The sequence below is a fragment of the Colias eurytheme genome, chromosome 28, assembly GCF_061535395.1.
Source record: "Colias eurytheme isolate Ceu_HAF_F1 chromosome 28, ilColEury1 Martin Lab GWU primary, whole genome shotgun sequence".
In the NCBI taxonomy this organism is placed as follows: domain Eukaryota; kingdom Metazoa; phylum Arthropoda; class Insecta; order Lepidoptera; family Pieridae; genus Colias; species Colias eurytheme.
Genome location: NC_143007.1, coordinates 5,861,940 through 5,875,462, shown reverse-complemented (window position 1 = coordinate 5,875,462; position 13,523 = coordinate 5,861,940). Strand labels below are relative to the sequence as shown.

General features: G+C 34.0%; 2 protein-coding genes across 2 annotated transcripts; one reads left to right on the top strand and one right to left on the bottom strand.

The window, feature by feature from the left end:
* Positions 1–1,082: 1,082 nt before the first annotated feature.
* On the bottom strand, positions 1,083–4,403 carry LOC149896681 (uncharacterized). The gene is made up of 7 exons (XM_090117411.1): positions 4,075–4,403; positions 3,600–3,774; positions 3,372–3,434; positions 3,090–3,149; positions 2,711–2,770; positions 1,442–2,100; positions 1,083–1,104 (listed from the first exon to the last, which is right to left on the bottom strand). The coding sequence occupies exons 1-7, from the start codon at positions 4,143–4,145 to the stop codon at positions 1,083–1,085; spliced, it is 1,110 nt and encodes a 369-aa protein (XP_089973537.1). The 5' UTR covers positions 4,146–4,403.
* A 30-nt stretch (positions 4,404–4,433) lies between these two features.
* On the top strand, positions 4,434–11,484 carry mri (BTB/POZ domain-containing protein mrityu). The gene is made up of 4 exons (XM_090117687.1): positions 4,434–4,939; positions 7,533–7,729; positions 8,489–8,742; positions 9,993–11,484. Exons 1-4 carry the CDS (start codon positions 4,582–4,584, stop codon positions 10,315–10,317), a joined length of 1,134 nt encoding a protein of 377 aa, XP_089973813.1. The 5' UTR covers positions 4,434–4,581; the 3' UTR covers positions 10,318–11,484.
* Positions 11,485–13,523: the final 2,039 nt, after the last annotated feature.

Below are 13,523 nucleotides of genomic sequence, written 5' to 3'. Positions count from 1 at the left end.
AAATAATTGATTTTTAAAATGATCACTTATTCTTGAAAAAAGATTTTCATTAAGGCATCTTTTGAGACATTCTTGAGAAATAGTATGAAAATAATTTTTCTTACTCATATCTCTATTTTGACGGAAAATTTTCTCACTAAATGTACAAATGGCAACTACATCTTTACTAGGATATTGCAGTCCCCCCTTGTCTTTTTTATACAAGAAACTTTTAAATTTATCCGCAGTCAAAACTGACGTACAATCAGGACACTTAAGTTCTTTTTTCAGTTGACTTACAACAAACCCTGCGATATAAATAATAATTTGTTTCGAAAATTCGGTCAGTTTACTAGGATCACTTAAATAGTCGTGGTCATCCATAGTGCGGATAAAATCAATGTCACGTATCTCAGAATCATCAGTTTCATCTATTAGTTTAATTCTTTCTGTGGTTTTATTTATTGCAATTTCCGGTTTGGTATATGTTAGTATATTTATTTCCTGTAGAGGAATGCAATTACCTGTAGTGATGTGTTTAAGTTCACCATGGACTAGCATCCGTTTGAAAGCGGATTTAAATTGTTTGGCTGTAGGGTTATTGTTAAATCCACCTTTAGCCCTAATCGCGCTAAAGAAATACTCCAAGTGATCTTGGCTAAGCTTATACGTACACAGAAATTGTAAGGATTCACTTCTGGCATAATTTTCGTATAGATAAATTATCCCTCGTATACAAATCATAAAGCCCAAAAATCCAGTCTTTCGGTTTGTATTAAGGATGGGCATGCCACCTAAATGTAACTTCATTAAATATTGATATATTTGTTCAAGAATCAATTTAGTATTTAAAAAGTTTTCCTCGAATAGAGGTTTTTTATGTGTATATGCATTCATATTTCTTGAATTTAATATGTCAAACAAGTCATTTATATTTTTAATAAATTCTACTGTAGCCTCCGAATTTGAGAAATTATCTATTTTAAGTTCTTCGTTACAAAATTCTATGGCATCAGCAACAGAATTACTGAAAGTCTGAGCAGCCAACTTTACTTTCATGATCTGTTGCCTAAAATTCATATGAGATCTTTTCAGTTTATTAGCTAGGTGAAGTCCTTCATTTTCCTGCAAGTCAATTAAATGTTTGATGTATTCCCAGGAAATAGTGCGTCCCTGCCTATCAATGATGGGTCCTTTCTGAGCCAAAGTATTCCGTACTAATTTAAGCATATGTGATGGATCTGGGTATATAATAATTTTTTTGTCACCTACTTGGAAAGTAGGATCTATTTGAGTATCTTGTAAACAACACCCTAATAATTTAGCCATTGCAAAGTTTGTTGGACAGCCATCGAATGTAAGTGATAAAATTTCTACTCCACATTCATCATGAACGGTTTTAATACAGGTCTGAACTAAATTGGCTTTTTGGTATGCCGAAATACCATCTATTAAAAAGTACCCTAAAGGTATTTTCCAACTACCATTTATAGCAGTTAGCATAAAGACAAGGGCTTCCTTAGCTAATTGACCACTACTTATATTATTGCCACAATCTACAAACCCTATACAGTTTTGACCATCAAAATCTACATGCTTTCTAATAGCCATTTCATCGAAACATAGGGCGCAAAATAATTTGCGAAATGGATTCACTATACTATTAGCTAATTTGAGTAGTTTTATTGCTTCTAAAGATTCTTTACTGATCCCTGGACTACCGTCTATACACTGGTACCACCGTGAAAGAGTTCGTGGGTGAGGAAGGCATGTATTGAAATATTTTCGAACATGATCGTAGGCTCTTGGACTTATAAAGTGGAGAGTTAATGCAAATTTTCTTAACTCTACAGAATACTTCCTAGGTGCGGATTCTTTACAAATATATCTTTTTAAAAAGTCCTTATTTGCCGTTTCTATAGATGACAAAACATCAGCAGATTCTTGATTTATTAAACATCGGGCTTTTAAATCTTCTAATATGCTGCACAGTTCTGCATTCTTTTTCTTTAACCGCCACGCCCTTGTCCTCAATACTGCAATTTTCTTTTTTCTTTGCTCGGCTACACGTTCTTTATTTATTAATTTTTTTCTTAATTTGATTTTTCTCGGTGTTTCCACCTGGAAAAAAAAATATTAAGTTATTTTTTGCAAACTTGAAACAGAAATATATAATAGAAAAAAAATCTTTAATTAAAAAGTATTAAAATAATACAGTTTATATATTTGGGGAAATTAAAGCATGTATTAGTTCAAACTTCAAAACTATGTTACAGGCTTTAGATTCCCCTCACAATTATAGTAGATTTGATTCCTTTTCCAACTTAAATAATTTTACAATTTAAAAAAATATAAGACCACACAGATGTACCTAAATAAGACAAAATATACTACTTATACAAATAACTCTAAACAGTTACAGTGCTCCCACGGTAACTCTTCAAAATATATTTTTTGGTCACGCTATAAAACCACGCTGTGGCAACATTTCCTATACGCCATTAAAGATATCACTTCGGCTGTTCTTTAACATTTGCTACGGTTTTAGTTATTGCGCGAGCACTATATAGTTTCACAACGGCGGCTCCTGCTCCTGGCTCCGTGATCGGCCACAAGCGCTGTCACCATGCGCTGGCACCGGCGTGATGAAATTATTACTATCTACTTCATTGTTTCAGAAATAAATGTATTCATTCATTAATTTATTGTTGTATATGAAATAATGATATACCTCAAAACTTGGTTCAGGGGCTTTCGACTGTTTGCTAGTACTAGGTAGCTCAGTAATATCCTGTAAAGATAAAGTTTAACTTCGGTAAACCAGAAAATTCAAGTAACATAAATGTACAAAATGTACCCAAATGAAATTATTACTAACTAGCTATGTCCCGCGGTTTCACCCGCATTGCTCCGCTCCTGTTGGTCTGTTGAGATAATATATAGCCTAAAGCCTTCCTCGATAAATGGGCTATCTAACACCGAAAGAAATTCTCAAATTGGACCAGTAGTTCCTGAGATTAGTGCGTTGAAACAAACAAACAAACTCTTCAGCTTTATAATATTAGTATAGATATATATTTCACCATAATTTTATAATATAATCAATTTACCTCAAGACTTGGTTCAGGGGTTTTCGACTGTTCTCTTGTATTAGGTAGCTCAACAACATCCTGAAAAGATTAAGTTAGTTGAATCAGATAATACTAAGAACATCCATGTACAAAATAAAAGGTGTAAAAAAACCGGTGACTAATCCAGGCTTCACACATTCATATGAGCCGTGTACACACACAACAACACCTCATAAACTTCCTCTCCACGGTATGTCGTGCAGTTCTAAAATAGTGCAGTGTTGTTGCTCGTGGGAAAGTGCAATGAAATTATTAATTTACCTTAAGACCTGGTCCATGGACTTTTGATTGTTGGGCAGTACTCAGTCGCTCAACAATAATATCCTAAAAAAATAAAATTTGATTTAGTATAAATAGAAAATATACCCCTATAAAAATAAATTAATAACTTGTTTTGTTTATTATGTAGACGTAGCAACAAAATCGGTCTATGAATATTTAAACTACAACATTTAAATCCAAACTAAATGCATCACAAAAATTACTCACTGTTGTAAAAAGTGTTGGAATTGCATTGGGCATCAAAAAGGTTTTTTTTTTCGTTTTTCGAAAATAACGCGACTCAAAATGTATAGAACATATTCTGTGACTTTTTCCTGGTAACCAGTTCTTCCTTCCGGTAGCTCGAATCCATCTGTTTAATGTACTTGTTTCTTTTGGAAACCTAAAAAACATATTTAATATTAAAAAAAACATTTCACGATTTTGGGGAAAATTTTACCCTGTACTGGTATCCCTAATGTTAATCACATGATTATACCATAAATTTGAAACTACGTAAAAACAAATGGCGTCCTGAACAACAAGAACACTTCGTAATTTAGTCGGATAACACAAAAAAATGTTTACGTCTATTTCGATGAAAATATTATATATTTGTAGATAATTTCACATTAGAGTTAATGAAAATGTATCAACTATATCCAGTTCTATAAAACAATATACTTCAAATAAGTTTACTTACGTGTGAAAGGTAATATTTGGTAATCTTCGTTCCGGCCGATTTTTACAACCAATCACACTACAACGCACCATATTTTCACTTAAAGTCGGATTAAAACAGATCACTGTCAACGTTTATTAAACTTTGAAGTCACTTAACAGCGAGAAAAAACAGAAAACTAGCAAAACAATGGACTGTAGCCGCTTGTTTGGGACAAACTGCCTTTGTCCCCAACAAAAGAAATCGCATAACATGAGAGAAACAAAAAACAATGTTTCTGTCTCGCTTGCTCTTAGCTTTATAGTCATAAGTGTATTTCTCTCACGCATTACTTGTCATTTTAGTGCCTCCTCTATGGTTCATTCTCACTCTACGGTAATTTGTATTGCAGTAAGCAGTTTCTTGATTGTTCGCTTTGTTACTAGAAGAATTATTTCCACGACGAAATCTCCAAACCAGCGGGCTCCGTCGCGGCGCAGGCAGTCAAGCATCGAGCGGGATGTGAGGGCTCGACACGAGCGTGCTTCCATGTCCGATACGCAGGCTAGAGGCCACCAGGCCATGTCCGATTCGAGACGCCCATTCTTCTATCCTGATAGCAGCAGCGACACTGAAGAGTACATGCGAGATAGCGAAGAGCGTCGCAAGCGTTTGTCGAAGCGTAACAACATACCGAATATACGTAGGAACCCAAGTATGCTGCCGAAAACTCAGTCGCCAAACGCGCCTATACCGTCTACGTCGAATCAGGACCAGGGCAAGGAGAAAAAGAACCAGCTATGTGATGACAGGATCACGCTAGTGGTAGATAACACTAGGTTTGTGGTGGATCCTGCGCAGTTTACCGCTCATCCTAACACCATGCTTGGCACTATGTTTAGTTCTGGTAAGTTTTTTTGTTAATTTTATGTGTTATTCAATATTTATTACGAATATAAGTTTAGTATGACTAAAACATAATAAATTCAATTTTAAATTACAACAAAGAATGAATTAGTTTAAATAAAATTGTTACACAAGTTTATTTATACAGTAGAATCCTTTTATTATGACTCCGGTTATATTGACCAACCGCTTATTATGACATATTACACAGCTAAGTTTGGTTTTCATATAAAATTCTTAATAAAAGTCGGATAAAATGACTTTGTTTATAGTGACATATTGTTTATTGTGACCAATTTTTAATGAATTGTCTGGTTATATACAAGTAAAGTTTGAAATATTTTTTATGTAATATGATGAAAGCGATGGAGCCCCACAACACAGGGGATCCTAGTGTGGGGTTCAATGCAGCATATGTAACTATATTATGTAACATTTTTTGAAACTAATAAATAAATTTTTCATTTTTTTTTCATATTGATGAAATGGATTCTAAAACTTTAAACACTTTTTTCTGTTTGGGAAAATTGTGATATCTGACACTTTTTGTTTGTTTGTTTTGAGTCTCAATGTGTAGACATCTCTATTTTGTTTCTCTGTATTAAATACACTAACAAAAACAGGAAATTGTTTATTTTCTACAAAATGCTTTGTATGACGTCCGTTTATTTTATTATGACGTGTTTGATATTCCCCTTCAATGTCATCACAAACGGATTCCACTGTATTTATATTTATACATGTTATCTTTTACAAGAGGTATATGTATGTATATGAATCTCTTACAATTATCCAATAGTGTAGAATTTAATCTACAAACCAATTAAAACAGATTATTTAAATATATTAATAAGATTGTAGTTATGGTAACATGAACTATCAACACTGTCTATCCCTGTATCTCTAGTAAGATAAAAAATACTAATCTTAATATATATAAATCTGGTAGAGATTGCTGCTTAGCAATAAGGCCGCCTCTTGTACAAACTATGTCTTTCTTATGTATTAATGTTATTTTTGTCATATTTTAGTTTGTGCAATAAAGAGTTATAAATAAATAAATAAATAAATCTTGTATCACAATGTTTGTCCTCAATGGACTCCTAAACCACTTAACCGATTATAATAAAATTCGCACACCATGTGCAGTTCGATCCAACTTGAGAGATAGGATAGTTTAAACATGTAGGTACCACGGGCGAAGCCGGGGCAGACTGCTAGTATAACTATATATGTTTACTTAAAACCTAATTTAGAAAACACTATACAGGAAGTAATCAAATTAAAGTATTATTTGTTATTATACAGTAGAACCTCGATAAGTTAAAGTCCAAGGGAAACACAAAATATTTTAAGTTATAGAGGTTTTAAGTTATCAAGGTTCTATCCATCTTCACTGCTTCTATATCTTTTAATTTATCAGTGTAGGTGAGGAATGTTAGTTTTCTTTTTGGACTCATTTAAAGCCAGTTTTATCTCACAGTTGTCCTGGAAATATCACTTTACGGTTTAAGACATTTATTTCTCACAACTTTACGTAAGTGATATTTCCAGGACAACAATCAAAAACTTATGATGCAAGTAAGTCGTTGTCATAAAGCTAACTGCCGTAAAGCTTTGAAGAATTTCGATAAAGCAAACAATAGGTAATGTATTGTTTACGTTAACAATACATAGTAAACACGTGCAAGCAATAAATACCGAAACCTTTTGTTTTGACACTCTTTCAAAATGACTCATTGACAAACAATTTTATGTTATAGAGGTTGTGGAAACATTTCTTTAAGTTACTGAGGGCCAATACAGAGATTATTTATTTAAGTTATAGAGGTTGCGTATTTTAAGTTAAAGAGGTTTTGGGCTCTGATGGGAAGGGAACATATTATTTTTTGAAGTTACAGAGGTTTTTATGTTACCGAGGTTTAAGTTATCGAGGTTCAACTAATTCTCTATGATTAAAAATTAAGTCTTTGTCATTAAATATTACTTCCCACTTCCTACTAATATTGTAAATGTGAAAGTTAGCTGTAAGAATCTTAAGTTAGCTGTAAGAATGTTTTGTTTCTCTTTCGTGCGAAAACCACTGAACAGATTTTGATGATACTTCATAATGGTATAATTTATGTACCAGAACAGAACATAAGCTAAAGAAAATATGTTTATTTCAGTGCTGCTTGTGGGTAAAACCATGCATCACAGCTAGTTATTGAAATAATTGTTATTGTAACATGATTTATATATTTTTCAACGTTTTATATTAGTGTTGTGTAGTAACATAAAGATTGCATTTATGTAACTTTTTAACCAACTTGAAAAAAGGAGGTTCTCAATTCAAGTGTTCAGTTAAGCTTCTTGTATTTTATTTTTAATTTATACTTTATAACATTTCACAACAGGCAATGGCTGAAAAACAGCAGTGAAAGCTCTGGCCTTATGGCCATTGCTTTCACCATAATTATGCTGAGTACCATATGTACCTTTTTTGCCTTTTCATGGTGAACTGTAATTTTTCATGTGTATTTTTTTATGTATTTCTTTTTTTACTGTGAATAAACAAATTCTATTCTATTTATTAAGTATTTTTATATTTCCAGGCCTAGAATTCACGCACCCAAACGAGCGGGGCGAGTACGAAGTCGCCGAAGGTATATCGGCGACGGTGTTCCGCGCTATACTCGAGTACTACAGAGGTGGGACTATCAGATGTCCCCCGACTGTGTCCGTGCAAGAGTTAAGAGAGGCCTGTGATTATTTGTTGGTGCCGTTCGACGCTAATACTGTTAGATGTCAGGTTAGTTGCGAATTTATGTAGGCTATTATATATAGGTTTACTAGCTTTCCACCCGCAGCTTCGCCCGCGCAGTCAAAGAAAAACCCGCATAGTTCCCGTTCCCGTGGGATTTCCGGGATAAAACCTATCCTATTTCCCGGGATAAAAAGTAGCCAATGTCCTTTCTCGGGTATCAAAATATCTCTATACCAAATTTCATGCAAATTGGTTCAGTAGTTAAGGCGTGATTGAGTAACAGACAGACAGACAGAGTTACTTTCGCATTTATAATATTAATAAGTATGGATGTTTAGATTATTATTGACATGATTCTAAAAGAGCAACTGCAGAGTTTCCAATTCTTTTAGAAACTGCTATAGAAGTAAAATATTTTTTTAAATTCGACTAATTATTTTTTGAGGTAAATCTAAATAAACATAATTTTTCCCATTTAAAACAGTAGTTCTTACTTCTTAGTAATTACTGTCATTTTTGTTGCTTTACATATTCATAATAATATTCCATTCGAGGAACACGTGAACCTATTCATTAGTTTCATTTTTAAGCTATTGCATAGCTTCTATCGCGGGCCTTGAGCGCGGGGACCGAATCGAGAAATTCCGTAACAAAAAACCTCACGCTCCCCACCCCTACGGGCTCGGAGGTGTGGCTTGAAGGCAAAGCATGCAATAGCTTTACCGCGGCAGTCCCCGAGTGCCACACGTCTTTTTTTTAATATTAAATGAGATTTTGACGATTCAACAACATTATTTCTTCCAGAATCTCCGAGGCCTGCTCCACGAGCTATCAAACGAGGGTGCTCGTCGTCAGTTCGAATCTTTCCTAGAACGGTTAATCCTACCCCTGATGGTGGAATCAGCCCATCGTGGAGACAGGGAATGTCATGTGGTGGTGTTACTTGATGATGACTCTGTAGAGTGGGACGAGGAGTATCCTCCACAAATGGGGGATGAGTACAGTCAAACGGTGCTGTCCACACCGCTGTACAGGTTCTTCAAGTATATTGAGAATCGGTGAGTTTTAAGTAATGCATGTATATAAATTTATATTCAAACAAGAGGTCTGCCCCGGCTTCGCCCGTGGTACATATTTCGCAATAAAAGGTAGCCTATGTCCTTTCTCGGGTATCAAAATATCTCCATACCAAATTTCATGCAAATTGGTTCAGTAGATTAGGCGTGATTGAGTAATAGATAGACAGACAGAGTTACTTTCGCATTTATAATATTAGTATGGACTAGCTGTACCGCGCGGTTTCACCCGCATTACTCCGCTCCTGTTGGTCTTAGCATGATGATTTATAGCCTATATTACTCGTGGATAATGTAGCTTTCGAATGGTGAAATAATTTTTTAAATCAGTCCAGTAGTTTATGAGCCTATTCATTACAATCAAACAAACAAACAAACAAAGTTTGCCTGTTTATAATATTAGTGTAGAAAATAAAACTTTATTGACATAATAAATAGATACAGCTTATATATGAATCCGTAGCCTCCTGAATTAGTAAAATACTGTGTCTCATTATTTGTATAGAGAGATAATAAACTAACTTATTCGTATGGGCTTTCATCACAATGTAGAGGCAATCAAGATAGTTTAAAGGGCCTTGTTATAGAACCGCAACCGCATTCAATCAATTTCTGGCTAACTACAAACGAATATTTTTCTACTACAAACCTCTAGGACCATTTATGAGTCATTTTTAACGTTTATAATAAACATTTTCAAATTATTTACACAAAAAATGTCATTTTTTTTAAAAGTCCGGTGCTAGGTTCACTTAGCCAAGAAACTGTAATATGCATTATGAAAAAAGGAAAATGATTGACGTATATCCTAAAGTAATAAAGTATTTTATTTGATTCAATTTAATTTAAAAAACTAGCTGTTCCCCGCGGTTTCACCCGCATTGTTCCGCTCCTGTTGGCCTTAGCGTGATGATATATGTATAGCCTATAGCCTTCCTCAATAAATGGGCTATTTAACACCGAAATAATTTTTCAAATCGGACCTACTGGTGGTGGAACTACTGTTCCTGAGATTAGCGCGTTCAAACAAACAAACTCTTCAGCTTTATAATATTAGTATAGATAAATAAATGAGCATTCCTTTCAAAACACTTTTGAAAATACATAATTTTATATTCGACAGTTTTGTGAACATATTTATAAATAAATCATAAACACCAATAGAAAACAATAGTCATTTTGTAAACATCTATTTTATTAATTTTATTAACACATTATATATCTAATTACAGAGACGTGGCGAAACAAGTGATGAAGGAACGGGGGCTCAAGAAAATCCGTCTCGGCGTAGAAGGGTACCCGACTTACAAGGAAAAGGTCCGCAAACGACCGGGCGGTCGTGCCGAAGTCATATACAATTACGTCCAACGTCCATTCATTCACATGTCCTGGGAAAAAGAGGAAGCGAAAAGCCGCCATGTCGATTTTCAGTGTTTTAAATCGAAATCGGTGACAAACTTGGCTGAAGCCACCGCAGATCCTGTGATAGAATTGGAGCCGGTCAGACGTGATGATGTAGAGGTCCCGGAGAACCAAGATGTTCAAGAGGACGAGTGACTGTTTGTGACGCGGGTTGTGCGTGTTATTGCGGTGTTTTGTTGGTGACTGTGATAAGGGTGCTTTTACACCAGCCCCCCTAAACAAGTGGCTTTCTATTAGCGTATAAGGGTGTTTTTACACCAGCCCCCCTAAACAAGTGGCTTTCTATTAGCGTAAAGTTGAATAGAATAGATTATGAATGTATGAGATTGACGTTTGATTACGACGACGACGACGATTGATTACGTCAATCTCATACATTCATAATCTATTCTATTCAACTTTACGCTAATAGAAAGCCACTTGTCTAGGGGGGAACATGTGTAGCGACTTAGCGAGTGTGTTTGTAAAACAATCGTAGTTTCATTTAGTTTCATGTTTGAAGTGTTTCGCGTTTGAAGTGATACTTGGGAATGCGAATATTGGTTTAAAAGCACTCTTAAGTGTTTGGAAATGTGAAAGTACCCGCAATTTTTGAGGAAAAAGCCGAATACCCGCGTTTGGTAAAGTGAAAGTACGGAGGAAACTTAAAATTGTAATTGTAAAAGTGGTGACTACCCGCTTTTTTTTTGGAATTGTGAAAGTTCGTTTTTTTGTATATACGGGTAGTGGTGTGCTAAATAGATAGATATATAATTAAATTTTGTAAACGCTCGCGATGTAGGAATGTATTTTGTATACAAGTAAATAGCTAAATTCCTGCAATTATGCAGATTTTTGTATTAAAATTGAGAAGGTTATTGACTTTTATGTATAAGTATCTGTATATTTCGGTTTATTATAATAACTAGCTGTGCCCCGCAATTTTACTCGCATTGCTCCGCTCTTATTGGTCTTAGCGTGATGATATATAGCCTATAGCCTTCCTCAATAAATGGACTATCTAACAGTGAAAATTTTTTCAAATCGGACCAGTAGTTCCTGAGATTAGCGCGTTCAAACAAACTATTCAGCTTTATAATATTAGTATAGATAAAGCTGAAGAGTTTGTTTGTACGCGCAAATCTCAAGAACTACAGGACTGATTTGAAAAAATTCTTTCACTATTGGATATGTATGTTATTTTTCAGTGCTATAGGCTATATATGTACCACGGGAAAAGCCGGGTTGTATAGCTAGTATATAAACTGCGTTTAGATCGAATGATGAAGAAATTGTACTACGAGAATTAAAACATTTTTTATAAGTTTTCTACTTTTTAATTTGCGAACTACAGTTTAGTTTTCATGCTGAAATATAACTAGTAGTTTTGTATGTAACTATAACTACCCACATTCATTGTAAAAGAATGTTGAAATATGTGTAACTACCCACAAGTTTTTTATATGATTGTAAAATTATTTATGAAAGTAAATATTTACAAGTATCCTTTGTATTTTAATTAAAATGGCTTAATAGGGAGCAAATATCTTAAAAAAATAATTTACCCGTTTTAATATGGGTATCTATGAATATAAAATTCTCATGTGTTTGTAACAAACCACCTCTGAAACGGCTGGACCGATTTTCATGAAATTGTGTATATTTGGTAGGTCTAAGTGTAAACTATATTACATATACCTAAATTATAAGGGTGTGAGAATATTGCCAGGTTAGCTTTATTTAAATAAAATATTTAGGCTAACTATTACAGTATTAATAATGAAAATATTAGAAAATGTTCGTTCTGGAATTGAAAATATTACCTGTTTGTGTCTTATTAACCACTTCAAGTAAAATGGCTTAAAAATAAAGTTGCATCAAATTTGATAACTCCTTTTAGTATATTGGTAACGCCAATACATTTGGAGAAATTAGTGCGTAAAAATTAACTTCAAAAATTCATTTAAATGTAGTAAAGAAAAGACAAAAATCACTATATTTGTATAAGATAACTTGATGTGATAAATTATGAAATATTATTTTTATTTATGTGATTTCAATTAAAATTGCGATTTACTGAGTAAAGTAAAATAATTGAGAAATTCTTTCAGTGTTTATAAACAATATTATTGGAACGAAGTTCCTTATCGCGCGTTGTGAAAGGGGGCTAGACGGAAAAAATTCTTACGAAAAGTTGTCACGACACTTTTTGCTAGAGTTGAGAGCCATGCGGCGTGCGCGTGGTTCTGTCTGTCTCTCTCTAACTTAACACTTCGTTCCATCCGGATGTCCCTTGACATCGCTCAAGTTTTTTTAATGAGTAAAAATAATCGAAGTTCGGATATTTTTTCACGATTTTTTTATATGGTTCATAACAGCTACGAAAGCTACATTGTTACTTATATATTTTTTCGTTAAATTGGAAATTAAAAAGTGATTTACTTGAATAGAGATCTCTTGTTTTTCGATATGCTGTTAATTTATTAAATAAATAAAAGTACCTAATATATTTACATAAATAAAAGAGGTAAGTCAATTGTAAATATTCAATTGCAAAGATAGTGAAATGGAAATAAGCCAGCTGTATTATTTCTTTCTTAGAATAACTTAAATTTTCATTTGTACATATTTCATTTAAAATAAAAAAAATACGTGTGGCACTCGAGGACAGCCGCGGTAAAGCTATTGCATAGCATCGCATCGCTGTGCCGGTTGGAGTGGGGGGGGTGTTAGGTTTTTTCGTTACGGAATTTTTACATTCGATCGCCGCGCTCAAAGTCGGAGATAAATGCTATGCAATAGCTTAAAAACAAATTTAGAAACCAAGGATGTATAAAATGAATGTCGCTGTCACACGCATATTACAATATTGTGTAATTAAATAAGTTAAAACAATGATATTATAAGTAAAAATGTGTAGATAGGTTACCAATACAACATTTGATCGTCAAACACGGCAAACCAACGCACACACGATTAGATGTCACAGTGAGATGGTATGATTTAATTATCATGAGCGAAAAAGAGACAGCTGAAGTTAAGTCTGGCTAATTAGCCACTTTTAACGTGCCGCTATGGAGTTTGTTGATCTACATCTTTCTACTTATAATATTATTGTGAGTGTTAATGGACGAATCACAGGTTCTTGATATGTTCTGTTTAGCTTTAGGTATCTGTCAGATAGGCACCCGTTACACGCTCAATCCAGATTACGATCCAAGTCAGGTGACGGATTGACGAATCTTTATGTGGATCGTCGCGACATTAGATGGTCAATCCAGATCATATCAGTCCACTGTTCGATATTGTCAAATGCACACGCATTCACAACCACTAAATAGATCTGAATAAGAACAAATCTT